Source organism: Botryllus schlosseri, chromosome 9 (genome assembly GCF_051294905.1).
Source record: "Botryllus schlosseri isolate E-star chromosome 9, Bs_hap1, whole genome shotgun sequence".
Taxonomy (NCBI): domain Eukaryota; kingdom Metazoa; phylum Chordata; class Ascidiacea; order Stolidobranchia; family Styelidae; genus Botryllus; species Botryllus schlosseri.
The window spans coordinates 1,256,302-1,275,299 of NC_137244.1; the positions used below are offsets into that span (position 1 = coordinate 1,256,302).

Consider the following 18,998-nt stretch of genomic DNA (forward strand, 5'->3'; position numbering starts at 1 on the left):
CAGAGCCTAATGCGATTTTAAATTTCCTTGTCACTAGGTGACACTACATGTTGAAAAAACTTTAAAATCAATATTCTGTGCCACAGTGATGGTAGAGAACCAGTGAAAATGTCTAATTGACCAATTCTGGGGCCAAGGAAATATAAAAAAATGAACTGTTTTGCTTGAAACTAGATGTAAAGATGAGAAAAATCCAAAATTTCAGATCGCAATATCTTTTGAACTGCTGAAAAATTTTCCAAAAGTTTATTTTATTCAATCAAAATAGATATTGGACAATGATTCTGACGGTATGCATTCTAAATCTCGATAATACTTCGTTGTAGAATACTTCACAAATTCAGAACCATAACAAGCAAGCAGTTCTGTCCTAAATAATTTCAAGTACCCATCCGAGCAAGCAGTTCAAGCAGGCGAACCATCAAACCAAAAACTTACTTTGCTGAAAGTCTGTATTTTCCAATTCGTTTTGGGATTGATTCATTTGATTTTGAAGTTTTTCCTTGGCAAGCAGGACGGGATTGTCGAATTGAGTTTTCTTCTCGTAATGGCTGCAAAGAAATCCAACGTCGTTTGCCGAGCGCAACACGAAAAACCTCATACATGTAAGAAGTATCGAATGTTTGTTTCGCAGCACTGAGTAAACAAATGACGTACTTAAAACGCCAAAAATTTTGGTCACAATTTATTGACATGTCAAAAACAGTCAAAATTGTACAATAAGGTCAAAAAATTGTCAAAATCAAAGTTTCTTTGCAAGCAGAATTGTCTTTTTGTCGTAGATGTCATCGTTTGCGAATTGGAAATTGGAAAGAGCATTGTAGGCTACCGTATATCAATCGTATCAACATCATTGACACACAATGTCCTTCACAATTCTCTACTAGTTGCTGACAATTACCGCTGACGAGTGTAAGCCGAGAATATTCGGGTTCATTTCAATATCAATATACTATTCAATTAAATACTTGCGTAGAAATTTTGTCAAAAAAAGATTATCAAATCGTTACGGAAAATTTTTTTGTGTCTGTGTCAAAAATAATAATCCTACTCGTAATATATTAAGAATTCGGAATACTTGATCGGTAAATATCCACTAACCGATTTGCTATTGATTTGCAAGGGCTATATATAAATTATCCAATGATACGCATGAGGCACAATATTCAATACTCCCGACAGGAACGGCAATAAATATTTCATATCAAATTCGATTACCAACGGAAAAAAATAGAAAGGCAGGCAGAATCGATGGATACATACTCTACATAATACACGCCGTACTCCGGGTCTTCCACCTTCTCCCATCCATATGGCAGTTCTGTAACCAGAACAGAATCGCATCATCAGTTTACAAAAAAAAACATCGCCAGATGTAATCTCCATGAGAATTATAGTAATGATACCATCTTATTTTCCACTGCGGTCGCCTAAAAGTAATAGTGAAGTGTAGTGATGGTGAGCATAGTCGCAATTTTTCTTGACTCGAGTCATTACAACCCTGGCATATGGTGACACCTCAATGAGCGAAGTGCAATTTTATTTCTCTGCTTATTGTCGCAGCAGAAGATGTCAAAAAGCTTATCAATATCTTGCAAGAACGTAGTTTCCATTTCTTCATAAGAATTTGATGATGTTCTAAATTTTCTGGGATACTGAGTCAGTTCACTAAACGTTAACAGCAGTTGATTGACTTTTCGCGCAATAGGAAACTCATTTATAATGGAAAATACATTGCACCAAATCCAACAATCACGTAGCTCCTTTGCAACTATGAACAAAGTTCAATCATTCTCTCTACTATACGAATTTTGCTAGGTTGATATAAAAATCTACTGGTGAGTCCTTCAAGCAAGATTTTGTTGTTAAAGCAGCAATGTAACAAACAGTTCCATGCTAATTGGCATTGCAAACTTGGTACAACCAACCAACCAACATTTTCAATGGCGGTCTAGAAATCAACAATTTGCTTGTAACTTTTTTTATGTGCCTTTTCAAGACAAAGCTCTATGGAAGTGAGATAAAAACATGCTGCTTCAGCAGATTTTAAGCCCAAAACTGGCTTTCTAGGATAAGCGATTATCAAGATACGGCAAAATAAGCTATTTTCGGCTCGTTTGGTGAAATTGCTTGGCCACTAGAGGGCGCAAGAACCTGAAATCATGATGGAAGTTTTTCATTTTAGATTTGCGACCAAATGTCAAAAGCATTTTTTGAAAATAAAATTATTCTTTTTTTCACTCCCTACACCTTATACTTCGCAGTGTCTTGGGCAGCCTACTATCCATTATAGCTCAAGCAGTCGCAATGGGAACAATTCAAATGAGGTTTTGGAAATTTGGACTAGGCACGAGCCTAAAATGTAAACAACAATGATCAAAGTTTGAATAAAACATGACTTTTGCCAACAACACATCTGGACTTTTTTGGTTACAACGACAACAATGATGTGATGATGCGCACGGAGGCAACAACGACTAGTCAATGATTGGCTACAATTCCCGTGGCGATAGTGATATCACAAGAGGAAATCAAATCAACCAATCTTGTGTGTATTTACATCATGGAAAATAGAAAACAATAGGCCTACCTAATCTTGTGTACAGAAGTGTTGGGGTGACTCGAACAAACATTGATTTTTAGAATTCTAGCTGTAACGTGGGTGGTTCCGTTTTTGAGATATTAGGTCGAGAAAGTGCAACAGTGAAGAAATCCTGCCAGAAATTTTGAAAGCTGCGACACTTTATAGATTTTTTTTCTGCAGCAAGAGTGCCATAGCGATAATTTGAATCATTTTCTAGCTGCAGTTCCATTACAATGGCATGAAAATGGCTGCGGAAAAAAATGAATTCAAGATTTCATCTTTAATTTGAAACCACATCATATTTAGAGCGTAGTGTTCCTACAGCATTACTTTAACATCAGAAAAATTTTCACCCGCCAAGCATTCATTGACCCACAAAAATTTGCGTATCAATCCAGTGATAGTTTGCACTTTGCACAGTGCCCAAAGTTCTACAGGAATTTCTGCAATGCAATATATTTGAAATCAATATAATTCTACAAACCATCGTCGGCACACTCTTCCAACGGTTTTCTCTTTGCACCGGTAAGTCGGGGGTCAAGCCAAGATGTCTTTTCCCCGATATGACTATAAAAAAAGACCACGCATGCTTACGTTGCGATTATGAGCAGGCCTTCAGCAACCTTTGCGATTTTTTTTGCAGCTTCCTAAATTCTCAGAAGTTATGTCATATGGCGGTTCAAGCTGTTTGGAGGAATCTTATATTGCAAGTTTTCTCCATTTTCTTTCATGCTACTTTTTGCAATTTTTGTCGATTTTTCATGCATCTAACTTTTTACTGGAAATATTTGGCACTATATTTGAGGTCCTTTCAGATGACAGACCTCCGAAAATATATTTTGACTGGGTCAATTTTTTGAGGCTATTGATTTTGTAGGAGTCGCCAACACTGAGTTTTGCTACAGTGCCTTGCACACGGATCGATTCCAGTATCTCATATCCTAATCACTTCATGGAACTTGTCCATAAATGCAACTTTTGTGAAAAATAAATGCTTCAAATGCTTTTATAAATGCTAAAAACTTTCCACGGATTTGACTGGAACAAAAACTTGCCCTGTTTATCACTTGTAATCTGAACATGACAAATTCTATAAGAGCACACCATGCAGTCTGACAACAGAATATTTGGTCCATATAAATGAAACACATAGCGTGCATTTCAGTGATAACATATCCAACCGTTAATGTTCGGATAAATCGAGTCAAACTTTTCGAATGGCTCGACTAGACTTTCGATGCTACGCAGGAGAAATGTGGAATGGATTTATGACTCTGAGACAAGTTTTTGACCAATATTCAAGTCACAATTTAGGACTTCACATCATAGTATTTACGGTGCGTAGATCCATAATAAATATTGAAAGAATTTGCCATCGTAAATAGGCTACTATTTCTTCTAAATCCAAATTTTGCACTCCAATAACTTTGCTTCTAATGGTTGGAATTGAGCAAAAATTGGTGTGCAGCGTTTTTTAGGTAATCGAACAATTTTATCAAGTAGCCAGTAAACTTTACAAAATAGTTGTTTTTGTAACGCCCTAGCTTACGCATATGATACACATGCTTGAATCAATCATGGGATATATGTGGGAATGGAAATAAACATCAATTACTAGCCGATAACGGGCAGTATTTTGTAAACTTTTCATTGATTTCTAAGCCGCACTGAAGGCGTGTGCGGATTAGGAGACAGGGATGCATGCATGCGATCCTAAAGGCACAATTATTCAATGACTTGAATGACTGCTGTTGAAATTTACGGTGACTCGGACACAGTGACTTGATCTAAAATATGCAAAATATATGCGTGCAACTGTGCATTTTATTGACTAGCAGAACAGGAACACAAAACCAAATAAAGGAAATTAACCAAAGATCATACCCCTGATAAATCTAAAATGTGTGAAAATATGGCAAGCTGGATGCTCAAGAACAACCAACAAAAACCATTGTGGATATCAAAAGAACCATATTAGTGGTTCCGTGAATTTGATGCCCAAAAACGATCGTGGAATCAACGTAAAATAACGCCGAAAAACATATTATACATCAGGCAAAATCAAAGATCGATACCTTGACTGATTCGTGTGTTAGTGTTGTGTTGGACAGGACTTGTAGTTGGATATGGCTTACTTTGACTTGATACAGAGGAAAAAACGTACCGTTAAAATTGAACAAAACCCAAAATGTGCCAATGAAGCATTGTATTTAGCAACTGAGAACAATGTTGATATTTCATGATTTGAAGAGTCACTCAAAGATACAGAACTTCAAAATACAATTGAATAATATATTGATGTTGAAATGAACCCGAATATTTTCGGCTGACACTCGTCAGGGGTGAACGTCATCAACAGTCATATCATCAAATATGACGTCACCTGCATAAAAAATCCGAACAATAGACGCGAACGGATGGCTTTGAGCTGAGTGTCAGTCGAAAATACTTCGAGTACCTTTCAATATGGTTATGATATTATCAGGGCAAGTTTTTGTTGCAGTCAAATCCGTGGAAAGTTGCATCTACTTTTCACAGAATTTGCAGTAAACAGTTGCATTTACTTTTCACAAAGATGCACAAAAATATTGCATTTATGGACAAGTCCCTAGAAATTAATAGAGTATGAGATACTCGAATCGATCCGTATCCAAGGCACTGTAGCAAAATGTAATGTTGGCGACTTACACAAAATCAATAGCCTGTAAACATTGACCCGGAGAAAATATAATTTTCGGCGGTCTAGTCTGAATGTACGTCAAATCAGAAATGACCTCAAATTTGAACGACAGTGAAATAATCAAGCGATCTATTCACATTTTGCGTCAAACATTTTCACTAAAAAGTTATTTGCATAAAAAATCGAAAAAAGTTGCAAAAATTTCCATGAAAAAAAATGGAGGAAAGTTGCAATATAAGAATCCTCCAAACAGCTTAAACACCACATTACATAACTTCTGAGTATTTAGGAAGCTGCCGGAAGCTGTGAAAAAATGTTGCAAAAACTTGCCCTAGATATTATTCAATTAGGTATTTCATATAGTTTCTATGGCATTCCCACACTATACACTGTGAATTCAACAGATCCTACACACTCCAGGGCACGGAATGGTGTCATCGATGAGCATTGACTATGGCCTGCCATGATCTCGTTAAATGGAACCATTGGACATTGCGCAATCACTGCTCTAGATACAGCTTGAATGACAATGAAATTTCAATTCCTTCCGACGATAAATAAAAACCAGATTTCTTGCGTATAAATATTTTGGGCAGTTTCGTGATTACGCATGACAAGGCGGAGTTTATGGATAGAAGATTCGATTTGGTTCCCATTTTTACAAAGCGTGATCCTAGTCGCGGATTCCCTCCCTGTAATGCAGTGCAGTAAAACATAGATTCATCCTTACTCTATGTAATACGTGTCCCCGGCATCCGTGGTTGCTGCCTCCCATCCTTCGGGCAGCGGTCCCAGCGGATCGTCCTTGACAGCCCCGGCAAAAGGTTGACGACTGTCCGCACTCGGCAAGTTCGCTACAAAACGCACACAAAGTCAGCAACCTCCAGCAAAAGACAGAGAAATGTGCAATATTGAGTTGTCCAAAATGAACCATTATGTTCCCACATTACTGGGTACGCAATGCAATTGTCGGGGAAATTATAATATGGATTGAGACATGTCAATAACCATTACCTCTCGTTCACAAACACTAAGCATCAACATAGCTAAATAAATAGTATACTGATATTGAAATGAACCGGAAAATTTTCAGCTGACAGGGGTAATTATCAGGAACTAGTAGATAACTGGAAAGAACATTGTATGTCAACAATCGTATCACAATGAAATTTCACCCCGATTATTTGAATTTTCATGTAGGTGATGCAAATGTTGATATACCATGTTCTTTCCAATTCTCTACTAGTTGCTGCCGAGTGTCAGCCGAAAACATTCGGGTTTATTTCAAATACATCCAAAATTTTCTTACTTCAATAGTTAACTTGACTTCTACAGTTCGAAATTGAGCCACATTTCAGGTGCAGCGATATTTAATCCAACTAAACAATTTCACGGGGGTAGGCTACCCATTAAGATTTGGAAAGTTAATTTTGAGCCTGGATAACCATGCAACTGACCAGGGTTATTTTGACCGTTCATTGGTTGATTGCCGTGCGGCGAGCTTGGACTCAGTTCCGGGCCACGTGAATTGTTCGGAGACATCGGAGCGTGCCGGTTCGAGGTCGGCGTCGCTAAAAAGAAATTCATGTCGTCACAAAATACTTTGCCATGATGCAATTCTCCGAGGAGCTGATTTCACAATGAGTAGAGGTTGATGATTCATTCGAGTACTGAATATTTTACGCTCCTTACCATAAAGAGTTAATTCATCAGCGAGAATGATAGCTTCGATGGTATTTTACAGTGCGGAAGGCTGTGAACCTCGATCGGTTGTATCGCGGCATAAAAAGTTCAAAGATACACACATTGCACATTGTTAAAATTAGATATTTGTCTATACGGAACCAACGTTCAACAACCTACATCAAATTTAAGGAGGTGCCAAACAGCAACTGGAGTTAATGAATGTCTGTATCCAGGTCAAGCTTTTAATGACCGGCACAGGCGTGAAACAATGGTGTTCCATGAAGTGATAATAGGTTGTGAAAAGCAGGCCATTAGCTCCTGCATAATAAGGGGAACAAATATCACTTACAGACTAATTAACATCAGTTATGGAAGGCACTTTACCCTCAAGCTGGTGATAAATTTCATCTCAGCACAAATTAGATATGTTTAATTCAGATACCTTGGACGCATGTTTACTTGTGGCTATAAAAATAACCTTTTTAACACTTGCTTACACAAATGCAAGAGTCAAAATTCTATTTGAAATTAGAGCAAAAAATAGTGCCATTCAAAACAAAATAATTAAGCTAGGTACAATGATTAGATTAATCGCGAGTGTGAGATAATTTTTTCCATTACCATACTGATATTATGCACTTCTTGTCACTAGAAGTTAATTTATCAAACAGAACGATAGTTTCGATAACTATTTTCCACTGTAGAACGATGTAAACCACAATTGGTCGTATTGCAGCGGGCCGCTCAAATCTATACATGTTAGTGGAAATGATATACCTGTGAAGTTTTCATTTGCACAAAGCGTAGTGAAATAGGTATGGTCAAATAAATACCAAATACCGTAATCTTCAATGTGAACAGCTTCTTGGAGGTACAGAACTTCAGCACACAATTGAAAAAGTCATATTTGTTGATATGGTTGTTGATAATGTTCTTTCCAATTATGTACTAGTTGCTGATGACTACCCCTTACGAATGTCAGCCGAAAATATTCGGGTTCATTTCAATGTCAATAGCACTGGTCAACACCTATTTTTAGGTAGACAAAGTAAGAGTGGTTTTAGGGGTTCTGAAGGGCACTGATTCCGAATATGACCTTACTTTCTTTCAAATTGGCTCTATTGTTTTTGGCAATTTTGACTAAAATCTCATATTTTCGCTGTATGGGTTGGATAAAAATTCGGCTCAGTCGTACTATAGGCCTAGAGTTCAGAAATTCAATCTACTTGTTATTTTGCCACACTGAAGCCTGCTCTAAATCATAATATAGCCTATACATCTACAGAATTATGTTTCGGGGTGTTAGATTTATCATAATTGGAGACTTTGACGGATACCGCCTACCGGTATCGTGAACGTAAATAAACTTCAATCATGTATAGAAGTATTTACCAAAATACTCAAATAACTTTGCATTAACTGAATCAGTTTTATGTCAACCACCTATTTTAAATTCAAATTAATCAGTTGGAATATAATATTATTAACTTATCTTAAAGCAAAATTGGTTCTTGTACTACAGATTTTCGAAAGGTACCATCATTAATAGTTTGCCATAACGTGTCCGTCGCATCTGCACTGATATCTTTCTTTCGTTGTTTTGATGTATTGGTGGAACCTATCCCCTTTCTATTCCCTCTAATCAACAAAAGTATCAGAAAATATATCAAGATGACTGAACAGGAAGTAAGATTTAAAGCTCAATTCTGTATTTATGCGCAGTATAAATGTGGAAAAATCTAAGATTTGCTTCCTACCAAGTGAAATATTCGAGCGTAAATATAGTGATTTTAAACTTTTAGGGGTATAAATATCTGTTTTTCTAGAGCCAATCTGGCAAAACTAATGTGATATTCGTAATCAGCAACCTTGAAAACCCCAGAAACGACTCCTAGATGTTCTGCCAAATTTTTTTTTCATTTTGTTGGCCAGTGTATTTTATTCAATCGCTTACTTGCGGTCACTTTTGTCCAGTCTAGCTACAACATTAACAACAAAAACTACCTGGTGAAGGCTGCATTTCCCCATTCGATTGTTTTCTTTTCCGTTTTCCTTCTGAATTTTGTCGGTTTCCGGGAGCGTTGTCATATGAAGTATTTCGTTGCGGCGAATTTGACGGCGGTGACAACGGGACCGGCGGCGGCTTTGGGGTGCCGTAGTAATTACCTGAATAGGGAATAGAGTGTCGAGTCAGTTTGAGTTTGAGTTTGAGCAGAATTACGACAACTCCATATCCAAACTTTTATGGGATCGTAACTATTTTCAAAAAGGACTTAAGATTACTGCACAATGATTCGAATACTTGAGACCGAGTCCAGCACCAATTGTAATGCTGGGAGTCAAATAATGAGATGATTCATCCGAGGACTGGAATTATATGCTCTTACCCAATAGAAGTTAATTTAGTATGTATCTAAATATAGTTTCTAGCCTATATTATTTCCCCGCTGTCAAAGCCTGCTAGTAACACAGCATGCAATCGCAAGTAACAACACACATCAATAAACAAGCACAAAACTGACTGCTCGTCACCTTGACCCTGAAAAGTGAAGAACTTGACTTTGAAAAATAAATAATTAGCTTGTAACTTTCTTCTGTTCATTTTCAAGACAATGTTCTATGGAAGTGAGATAGAAACATGGTACTTTTGCATCTTTTAGGCCCAAAATTGGCATTTCAGTGTAAGCGGTTATCAAGATCTGGCAAAATAGCTATCTTGGGCACGTTTAGTGAAATTGCCCAGCCACTAGATCAATGGTTCTAAACCAGGGGTCCGCGAAGCAATTTCAGAGGGTCTGCGAGACCTACAAGTTTGCAAAATGACTGTTTTCCTAATTTGTATTTTTTCAATTAGGTAAATCATGAGACAAATTGAGAAATATAATAACCACAACCGTAAACCGGGGTAACTTTGGAAAATTTTCAACAATTCCGCTTTGTATCTTTGAAATGCTAGGGTGTAGGGGAGGCAAGTAGGCTATTGTGTTTTTCACGGGTCATGGAGCAAAGATTAGAATCACCTAATGCAAAATTCGCTTTGAAATGATAAAAATCGATGCAATTTCTAGATAATGTATGACATTATTTATACGATGCTGCCTTAAGTCATTTTGTTGCTGTTTATCACTGCAATTTCTACACAATGTGTGATATTATTTATAAAATAACGCATTTTGTTGCTATTTATACCTATTCTACAGTTCAATTTTGCACAAGCATATCACGATTGCACGATAATTGAGCAAAATGTGAACGAAAACTCAAGGGGGTCCGCGGCGGTCCCCGACGGCCAAAAGGGGTCCGCAAAGACAAAAAAGGTCGAGAACCACTGCACTAGATGTACAGTGTGCACAAACCCAAAATCGTGATTCAAGTGTTTTATTTGATATTTGGCACCCCATATCAAGACCACTCCTTGAAATTATGTTTTTCAAAATTTTTCACTTCACCCTAGTGACAGTCTATGCCAGGACCTTATTCAAAGTGTCGGTTAGCTGCCACAGACAATGCTGGTAGCAGACAAATCATGGAATTATGCTGGGACTACAGACTTGCACAAACCACTGAATTTTCAAAATGCACAACTAAAACTAGAGCTACCGGTACTGTACTCACTTCGCAAAAGTCGCAAATACAATTTGAAATAACAAGCTTGAAATGTTTGCTACTAATTGACTAAAACATAACTAAGTTGATTCAATCTAGAACGAGCTAATTCATGTTCATTTCATCGGAATCGGATCGAAAGTAAGGGCAAACCTTCAAACAGGCCACTTTCCAGGAGGGCCCCTGCTTTCTCCAATTCCTCAAACTCCTTCACAGTAAGAAAAGTGTAGTCGACACCGTCTTTTTCACTATCTCTCGGAGGTCTTGTGGTGCCTTAATTACCAAAGAAGATTCAGAACCCAAGTACAGATACACACGACTTCACCAGGACATGAGTTACTCACAGGGTAGAGTACGTAAATAAAGATTATCTCTGATAGCAGCTTGCAATTCATGGTCAACACAACCAGGATTGAATCTCTCACTTAGGTATTGTTTTAGATCCTTTGTCAAAGTTTGCCCTGAAAAATAGATCAAGTTTCAAAACAATGGTAGATCTCAATCTATGCCACTCAGAAACACAATAGTGGATTGAATTGTATCAGTGTGCTGGTATCAAAACTGTCATTTCTAAGCATGTATCAATTACTAATGTATATATCCGAGCTCCAGAACAGTTTCCAGATAGGAGATTGGAAATTCACAAAATTAATATCAGGATACTTCTTAGACATTGTAATTTCAATGGGTTGGTCTCATAACGAGCCACAAAGATCTCAGATTTCCAGATAATGCCATGTTGGGACAAATAATTCTTGAAGTGTGTTTACGCAACACAAAACATAACAAATCACAGCACTGTTGCTGTTGCTAGGGTGAAACTCTCCACCATGCATTGATAGTATCAATCAAATTAGTTGAGCAAAAAGTGGTCACTCATGGCTTGTTTGAAAGAAGATATATTTGCCACAGTGAATAGCACGCACTAGGTATACACCACTCATAACATCTTAAACTATATAGTCCACATTAACACCTTCTCTTCCAAGAAACATGAACAAAGCCTTCGCACACATAACTCTCACCCACCTAATACATCACACTTGGTATACATGATCTAAAAATGCAAAACGCAAAGGATATTTTTAGTGCATGTGATCTGATTCATCATTGCTCTACAAACCTAATTTCAACAAATAATACACAGCTTGTAATTGTAAACCGGAAATAACCACATTAAATGGGCATTACTATCAGTCTGCAACAGCACAGATAACAATTTGTGAGAATACACCTCTCTAGAGAAGAAGCAATCGGTCAAAGTACAGGCCTGTAGAAGGAAAAATCATCATGTAAAAGGAAGCTTGCCTTCTTTAACGGTTTTGAACCTGACGGGATCTTTCGCTTGCTTGATCAAATTGTTGAGATCGAACAAGGTCAATCCCGCCACGGATTGATCGTTCACTTCGAGTAGAACTTCGCCGTCCAGAATTTTTCCGCTGTTAAAATTATTTCGAAGAGTTTATATTTGTGAGATGGCAATAAATAGCAGTCTGTGAAGCACAGGCCCTAGTTGGCAGATTTCATACATCTATACGACAAATAAATACTACAAAATTAATTAGTAAATGCAAGATGCGTGGAATGCTGATCCCAAGAAGAGAGCTGTGGAATCAGAGTAGCTAATTTACACATTTTGAGAGAATCCAAGTTTTTCAATATACAATTGAATAATATATTCATAGTGCAATAAACCCGAATATTTTCGGATGACACTCATCATGGGAAATCGTCAGCAACTAGTAGAGAAAATGAAATAACCTTGTATATCAACAATCATATCACCAAATATGACATCACCAGCATGAAATTTCGACTAATCCAGGCGAAGAGACCGCTTAAGCATTAGGATTGTTGATAGACAATATGAATGTATTATTCAATGGTAATTGGGGTGGAGTGAAAAATGAAAATTTTTGAATTTCAAAAAAGGGTCTTGATATGTGGTGCCAAATAGTAAACAAATAAATTATATCATAATTTTGGGTTCGTACACCCTCTAGTGGTCGTGCAATTTCACCGAACGAGCCAAAAACAGCTAGTTTCGCCATATCTTGATCATCACTTACACTAGAAAGTCAGTTTGGGGCTTAAAAGATGCAGTAGCAACATGTTTCTGTCTCACTTCCATAGAACTTACTCTTAAAAATGAACAGAAAAAAGTTACAAGCAAATTTCTGATGTTATAGGTAAAATTAAGCACTGAAGCAGTGCGTAGGATGTCAAAAGCGTGTAGTGATTGATGTTATGACTGAGCAACATACCCTATCAATTAGAACCACTTTTCAAAATTTGCTTAAACAAATGAAGCCTCCTCCATGCATAAATAGGGCTCGGGCATCGAATAGAGAACTGCTAAAACTGTTTTTGAAACAGCGTCCATTGGTAGTGCAGCGTCACGATATCGGTAAGTTTATAACAACGGCCCTCATGAGATTTCTTACCAAAATGCTGTCGTAGGGTTTGTATCATATTTGTCACAAAGCTCCTGAATGAAAGCACAAACATTGAAAATACACATTCAAAACACAAACATCAATTCTATACTGGAAACAGAAAATTTTTGTAGCAGTAGGCTATCATATGAGTATCAGTGTGCACAAACATTAAAATCCTGTATAGTATTGAAAGACTTCACCCGCTTTCAAGACTTCAGTTTTCGTTTGAGGCTAGCTACGTTTAAATCCTGAAACATGGGTAGATGCTTCAGTAACCACGTTTTAATGTCTTTCCACTGCCTGAGTGCCTGGTTGTGGTAAGGATGACTGAGCCTTAATGGTGATGATCTTAGGTTTTCCACCTCGACATCTGACAAGGTCGTGATTGCAGGCGGCTGTTCAATATCTTTGTGGTTTAAGTTGACAATTTGGTGGAAAGATTAGGCCTTGATGTTGATAATTGGAATTTGGAAGAAACTGATGCTCAATGTCGCTGTTTTAGGTTTGGTGTCATTTATCTATCTTCCTTCAAATTCACAGTTGGAATTTGGTATGGTGTGGTTGTTCTGCGCATAGCTGTAATCTTGTTAACTGTAAATCTTCGGACGTTTCCCTCCTCGTCACCAAAGCATTCCCAGCAAAATATTTTCTGGATGTTCAAAATGAGCATTTCTTCGTAGCAAAGATAGTGCAAGGGAGTGAATTCGGGTATCAGTCAGCTTTGTGACACGGGAAACTATATTGTGGAGATTTTTAGCACCATCTACAATGGAATTGTGCATTTTTATTTCAAACCATGACGGAAAATAGACCTCCATGCAGAATTGAGCAAGAGAGTTCAGATTTCTCGATGGACGACTCTGTCCCACATAGTACTTTGAAATTTGAGATGCGAGAGTCAACCATATTGAATGAACGACAGGCTCGGCCTCTAAATATTGCAGATCTGGTTCCAATTGACGACTTTGAAGAAGGATATATAAATGAAACCAAACCCTAAAGCAGCAACATTGACACCAGCATCAGATTCTTCCAAATTCCAGTTATCAACATCAAGGCTTAATCTTTCCACCAAATTGTCAACTTAAACCTCAAAAATATTGAACAGCCGCCTGCATCGCAATCAAGACCTTGTCTGATCACGAGCTGGGAAACCTATGATCATCACCACTGAGGCTCAGTTATCCTTGCCACAACCAGGCAGTGGAAAGACATGTGACAGTGGTGACATAGGCATCTGCTCAATGTTTCAGGATTTAAACGTAGAGATAGCCTCATCAGACGAAATCTGAAGTCTTGAAAGCAGATGAAATCTTTCAATACTAAACATGATTTCAATGTTTGTGCACTCTGATGCTCATATGATACCGCCACAAAAATTTTCTGTTTCCAGTATAGAATTGATGTTTGTGTTTTGAATGTGTATTTTCAATTTTTGTGCTTTCATTCAGGAGCTTTGTGATAAATATGATACAAACCCTACGACAGCATTTTGGTAAGAAATCTCATGAGGGCCGTTGTTATAAACTTACCGATATCGTGACGCTGCACTACCAATGGACGCTGTTTTAAATACAGCTTTAGCAGTCTCTATTCGATGCCCGAGCCCTATTTATGAATGGAGGGGGTTTCATTTGTTTGAGCAAGTTTTGAAAAGTGGTTCTAATTGATAGGGTATGTTGCTCAGTCATAAGATCAATCACTACACGCTTTTGACATCCTACCCACTGCTTCAGTGCTTAATTTTACCTATAACATCAGAAATTTGCTTGTAACTTATTTTCTGTTCATTTTTAAGAGTAAGTTCTATGGAAGTGAGATAGAAACATGTTGCTTCTGCATCTTTTAAGCCCAAAACTGACTTTCTAGTGTAAGTGATGATCAAGATATGGCGAAATTAGCTGTTTTTGGCTCGTTCGGTGAAATTGCACGACTACTAGAGGGTGTACGAACCCAAAATTATGATAGAATTTATTCTTTTACTATTTGGCACCACATATCAAGACCCTTTTTTGAAATTCAAAAATTTTCATTTTTCACTCCACCCTAATGGTAATTGAAGTTCTGTAGTCCACCTCAAAGAGTCTCTTCAATTAAGTTTTTGTAAAGTTTGCATTTTCTTTTGCGCATATCTCGGCCGTGGTTAAATTTGAAATGAACAATGTGCCTAACTGATAATACGAATTACTAAATTGCAAAACTATTGGAGATAGAAACGGCATTTCAAAAGGACTGTTCCAATCCCCCAAATCCATCCCTGGCTACGCCACTGTTGCCAGTGATGACTCTAGCTATGAATGGCTGCAAGAACGGCACACCAGCACAGGCAGCACGATTCACGCCAAACCGCAATACTTGTTTTTTAGTTGATTGGCAACTAAATTAATTTTGAAATGCACAACTAGAACTAGAGCTACTCACATTTCAAAATCAGCAATCAGAACTATTCAAAAAACCAGTAGTTAGTTGATGCTTAAAATAGACTGGTAGTTTGTAAAAGTCTGGTGCTACTGTACTCAACCACGTAGCCTATCGAATCACGCTGACACTCAATTAGCCCAGTGCCCAGCCTTACTTCTGATAATGCAATACATTCCTCTTACCTATGATAGATGACCTTTTCTTGCTTTACGTTGCTGAAGAATGGAAACTTGACCTCTTCCGCACCGCCCTTAATCACCAAATTCAACTGTCCGTTCTTGTTCCGAGACACCACACTTTCATGAACTCTGTCCGACCAATGCTTGTGCTTTTTTCCAGAGGATATCATTCTTGAACAGGAATATTTCCAATGTTTCAGCAATATAGATACTTCCAGATAGTTGATACTGCCGCTTGCTTAGATCAGGAAAACGCAGCAATTCTTATCCGCATGTTACAAAGTACTGGCGACATTATGACATCTAAGGAGTGAAAGATTCGAATTTATATATGAAAATTCACCAAAACTAACTCGCACACATATCATATCGTACATGTTGGCTATGTCGGCGAAAGCAGTTGATGAAAGTCACACACCAAATAGCGACATGTGTAATGGTCATTATCAGTCTATGGTACATAAAATATAACATGGCATACAGATAGATATCATTCACAATTTCTATAACAAGAACACATCTTTTCAGTGAAATATTGTGGCCACAATGAAATGTCTTCTTCAAATTCACCACCATTGAAATTTACAACACCAGTAGTTGCAAAAATTCAAATCAGCATTAAAAAATAGTGAGACGTTTCCCTTATCACAAGTATGGTAGTCTGTAAGACAATCAGACACAGCTTGAAGTAGAGATATCAAACATGGACAAACATGACTGCGAATGATCGCAATTTCCAGGAATCAATGCTGCAATTACACTCTGAAATATTTTTACAAATTGATCTCCACCTTTAACGCTACAGTAGTATTCCTCTCATTATAAGGTCTGCTACAACTGAGCTTTTCATTTTCATAGCACACTCAAGTTCATCACTCCACCCTGGATCCAAATCAATACTAATCAAATCCTAATCTCCGCAAAGCCCATAGAATTACTGAAGGATTCAATGCAGATACTCCAATGTTGCCTACACTGCTAGGACTGCTACCAAAACGTAATTTTAATTCTAACGCACTGAATGCCGTTACTACGAATTGAGAATGAGCGACCAATCATTGCAAATTATAAGGTGCATGAACAAACCATGGCTTGAGGACAAGACAATTATGGTATTATTTCCGAAATCATTCACACAACATCGGTTTAGACAAATTAAGCGTGAAATTCAACAAGCCAGTGAAGGGTCTTAACATTGCATAGGCAAACAGGGAGACCACTACAATATATCTACATAATTCATATATCTACGAAGGGTCATTTTCGTGCTATAGCCTGCTTAAAGTTTTTGTGCCCACAGGAAAGTCATGCAGCAGAACATTGAGCATAGTGCTGTCAAAAATGCCAACAACAGCACACGCTATTGCTAAAGAATTTTCAAGAGAAATGCCAACATCAATAAAAAGTCAAAGTTGTCATAACAATAATTGATACAACATAATTATATCAGCAAATATTTTCTTTTTCAGTAATAGGGAATCAACAATGGGTAGTGGACTAGTAATAATACACTATTATGGTCGTTTGTAGGCTGATTCTTTATATCAGCGGCGCAGATTCACAGAACAATGCATCACAAACACTTGTCTGCAGCATCTTAAAGAAATAACTAGTGCCCTTGAGGATAGTTTGGAAAATGGATGTATGGTACACATCAAACAACTTCAATCAAGAGACTGTGGTCTTAACAAGGGTAGTTTTATTTCAACCCAGCTACTATGTAGAGTGCATATGTCGAAACCGCAGTAAATACTATGATTCCATTTCAGTGTTTATTAAAATTCATAAAATTTAGTCCCTCAATTCGACTTCGCGGGTTTATTAAATTCAGAATTTATTCTCATCCAAATAACATGTGAAGATTTAGTCTGGTTTAAATTTTTGCCAAAATCCTAGTTGTACGAAACATCGAATATCTAATGAAGAGTTAGGCCTGCAACTTACTACCATGTTGATGAGCACAGCTCAGCTAAGGTGAATTAACAATTAGACTGTAGGCTTTATTTATATTGGAAATGAACCCGAATATTTTCGGCTGACACTCGTCAGGGGTAATCGTCAGCAACTAGTAGAGAATTGGAAAGAACATCGTATATCAACAATATTATCCCGAAATATGACATCGCCGATACGATTGTTGATATGCAATGTTATTTCCAATTCTTTACTAGTGACTGACGATTACCTCGGACGCGTGTCAGGCTGTCAGCCGAAAATATTCGGTTTGATTTCAATAAGAATATACTATTCAATGGGATATTGAATTGTGTACCTCCGAGAAGCTCTTCAAGATGAATTCGAAGGACAGACCCTATCAATTTCAGGACACCTTCCATGCGTCTCTCATTGATGAAATTGTACCTTGGGAGTGTAACTAGTATTGCCACGTATCAATACACATCAATAAATATTATAACGGTATGCATTTCATCATACACGCCGTTCATAAAATACCAGCAATCCTTTTGTGATATTCCATCTGGTCGCCAACGATACTATGTATATCACCACAAGAATAAGCATCGGAGATAAAAGGGCCACGCTCTTCTTCACAAAAGGGAGATTGTTATAACCAAGAAACGTGATGTACACATAATATCCCAATGCGACCAGCCAAAACGTGTTTCCAATTAAAACAGAAATGAACCAGTCTTTAGCTATGAGCGGGTTTATCAGAACTAACTGCACACAATGTAATATCATGAGCACAGGAAAAAACGCATTAAGATGTACGTCAAACGCATAACCCCACTCAAGGTCCATGTCTCCTTTCCCGTGACGAACCAAGTATTTATTCCCGAGAAACCACATTATGGTAGCAATTAACGCGCCCACAGCGACGCAATCCACGAACACAACCCAAAGCAGCAGTTTGAAAATTTTAAACCAAGTCAGTTTCATCACAAAACCGAATCCTATCGAAGTCACGCAGAATGCTAAGCTGAGCAGCACCAGAAAAGCAGGGTCATCTCGAGCAAATTGGTTCTTTGTGTGTTTTCTGTACTGAAAATTCCTGTATACTTTGTGGGGTGCTATAAACAAGTTGATCATTTGCCATAATGCGAATTCAAAATCCATTTGACGAAATCGTAAAATCCTTCTTAAAAACTTTCGGCCCTTTTCCATACTTGTTGCGCAGGCCTTATTCCCATTGCCGCCAGACAGCATCCCGTCCATATTGTACATATAGTCATTCGAATGAACGCTTTTCAAGCTCCTGCTCGCGTTGGAAGGAGCATAATATGAGCTCGTGGAACTCGGCGGAGATGGGTAATCCATAAGTTAAGTAGATTTTTCTGCTAGATTTACTGCTCTATTAAGAAGACTGATGGATTAGTTATTGACCACTTTGGCTCCTGAAATTATACGGCCCTATAGCCACAAAGGGTTAATTCATCTACCAA

The 18,998-nt window shown here is 37.7% G+C and overlaps 2 protein-coding genes across 6 annotated transcripts in view; both read right to left on the reverse strand.

Annotated features, from left to right (window-relative positions):
- Positions 1–16,873, reverse strand: part of LOC145446991 (membrane-associated guanylate kinase, WW and PDZ domain-containing protein 2-like) — a 102,924-nt gene extending 86,051 nt beyond the window's left edge. For 2 of the 5 annotated variants that reach the window (XM_080325404.1, XM_080325405.1), the window contains exons 1-10: positions 15,598–16,873; positions 11,865–11,995; positions 10,901–11,017; positions 10,710–10,829; positions 8,955–9,116; positions 6,722–6,835; positions 5,995–6,118; positions 3,069–3,151; positions 1,264–1,321; positions 439–551 (exon numbers count right to left, since the gene is read on the reverse strand). In XM_080325404.1, the coding sequence (XP_080181530.1) occupies positions 439–551; positions 1,264–1,321; positions 3,069–3,151; positions 5,995–6,118; positions 6,722–6,835; positions 8,955–9,116; positions 10,710–10,829; positions 10,901–11,017; positions 11,865–11,995; positions 15,598–15,764 (1,189 nt within the window). In that variant the 5' untranslated portion in view covers positions 15,765–16,873. The remainder of the gene's footprint in view (positions 1–438; positions 552–1,263; positions 1,322–3,068; positions 3,152–5,994; positions 6,119–6,721; positions 6,836–8,954; positions 9,117–10,709; positions 10,830–10,900; positions 11,018–11,864; positions 11,996–15,597) is intronic. The other 3 variants (XM_080325407.1, XM_080325408.1, XM_080325409.1) reach the window with 3 other exon arrangements.
- Positions 15,897–18,969, reverse strand: LOC145447019 (protein unc-50 homolog A-like). The gene has a single exon (XM_080325450.1). The coding sequence runs from the start codon at positions 18,871–18,873 to the stop codon at positions 18,025–18,027; it is 849 nt and encodes a 282-aa protein (XP_080181576.1). The 5' UTR covers positions 18,874–18,969; the 3' UTR covers positions 15,897–18,024.
- Positions 18,970–18,998: the final 29 nt, after the last annotated feature.

Bases quoted from the DNA above. Each gene is read 5' to 3' on its own strand.
- LOC145447019 (XM_080325450.1), bottom strand. From the start codon at position 18,873: ATGGATTACCCATCTCCGCCGAGTTCCACGAGCTCATATTATGCTCCT.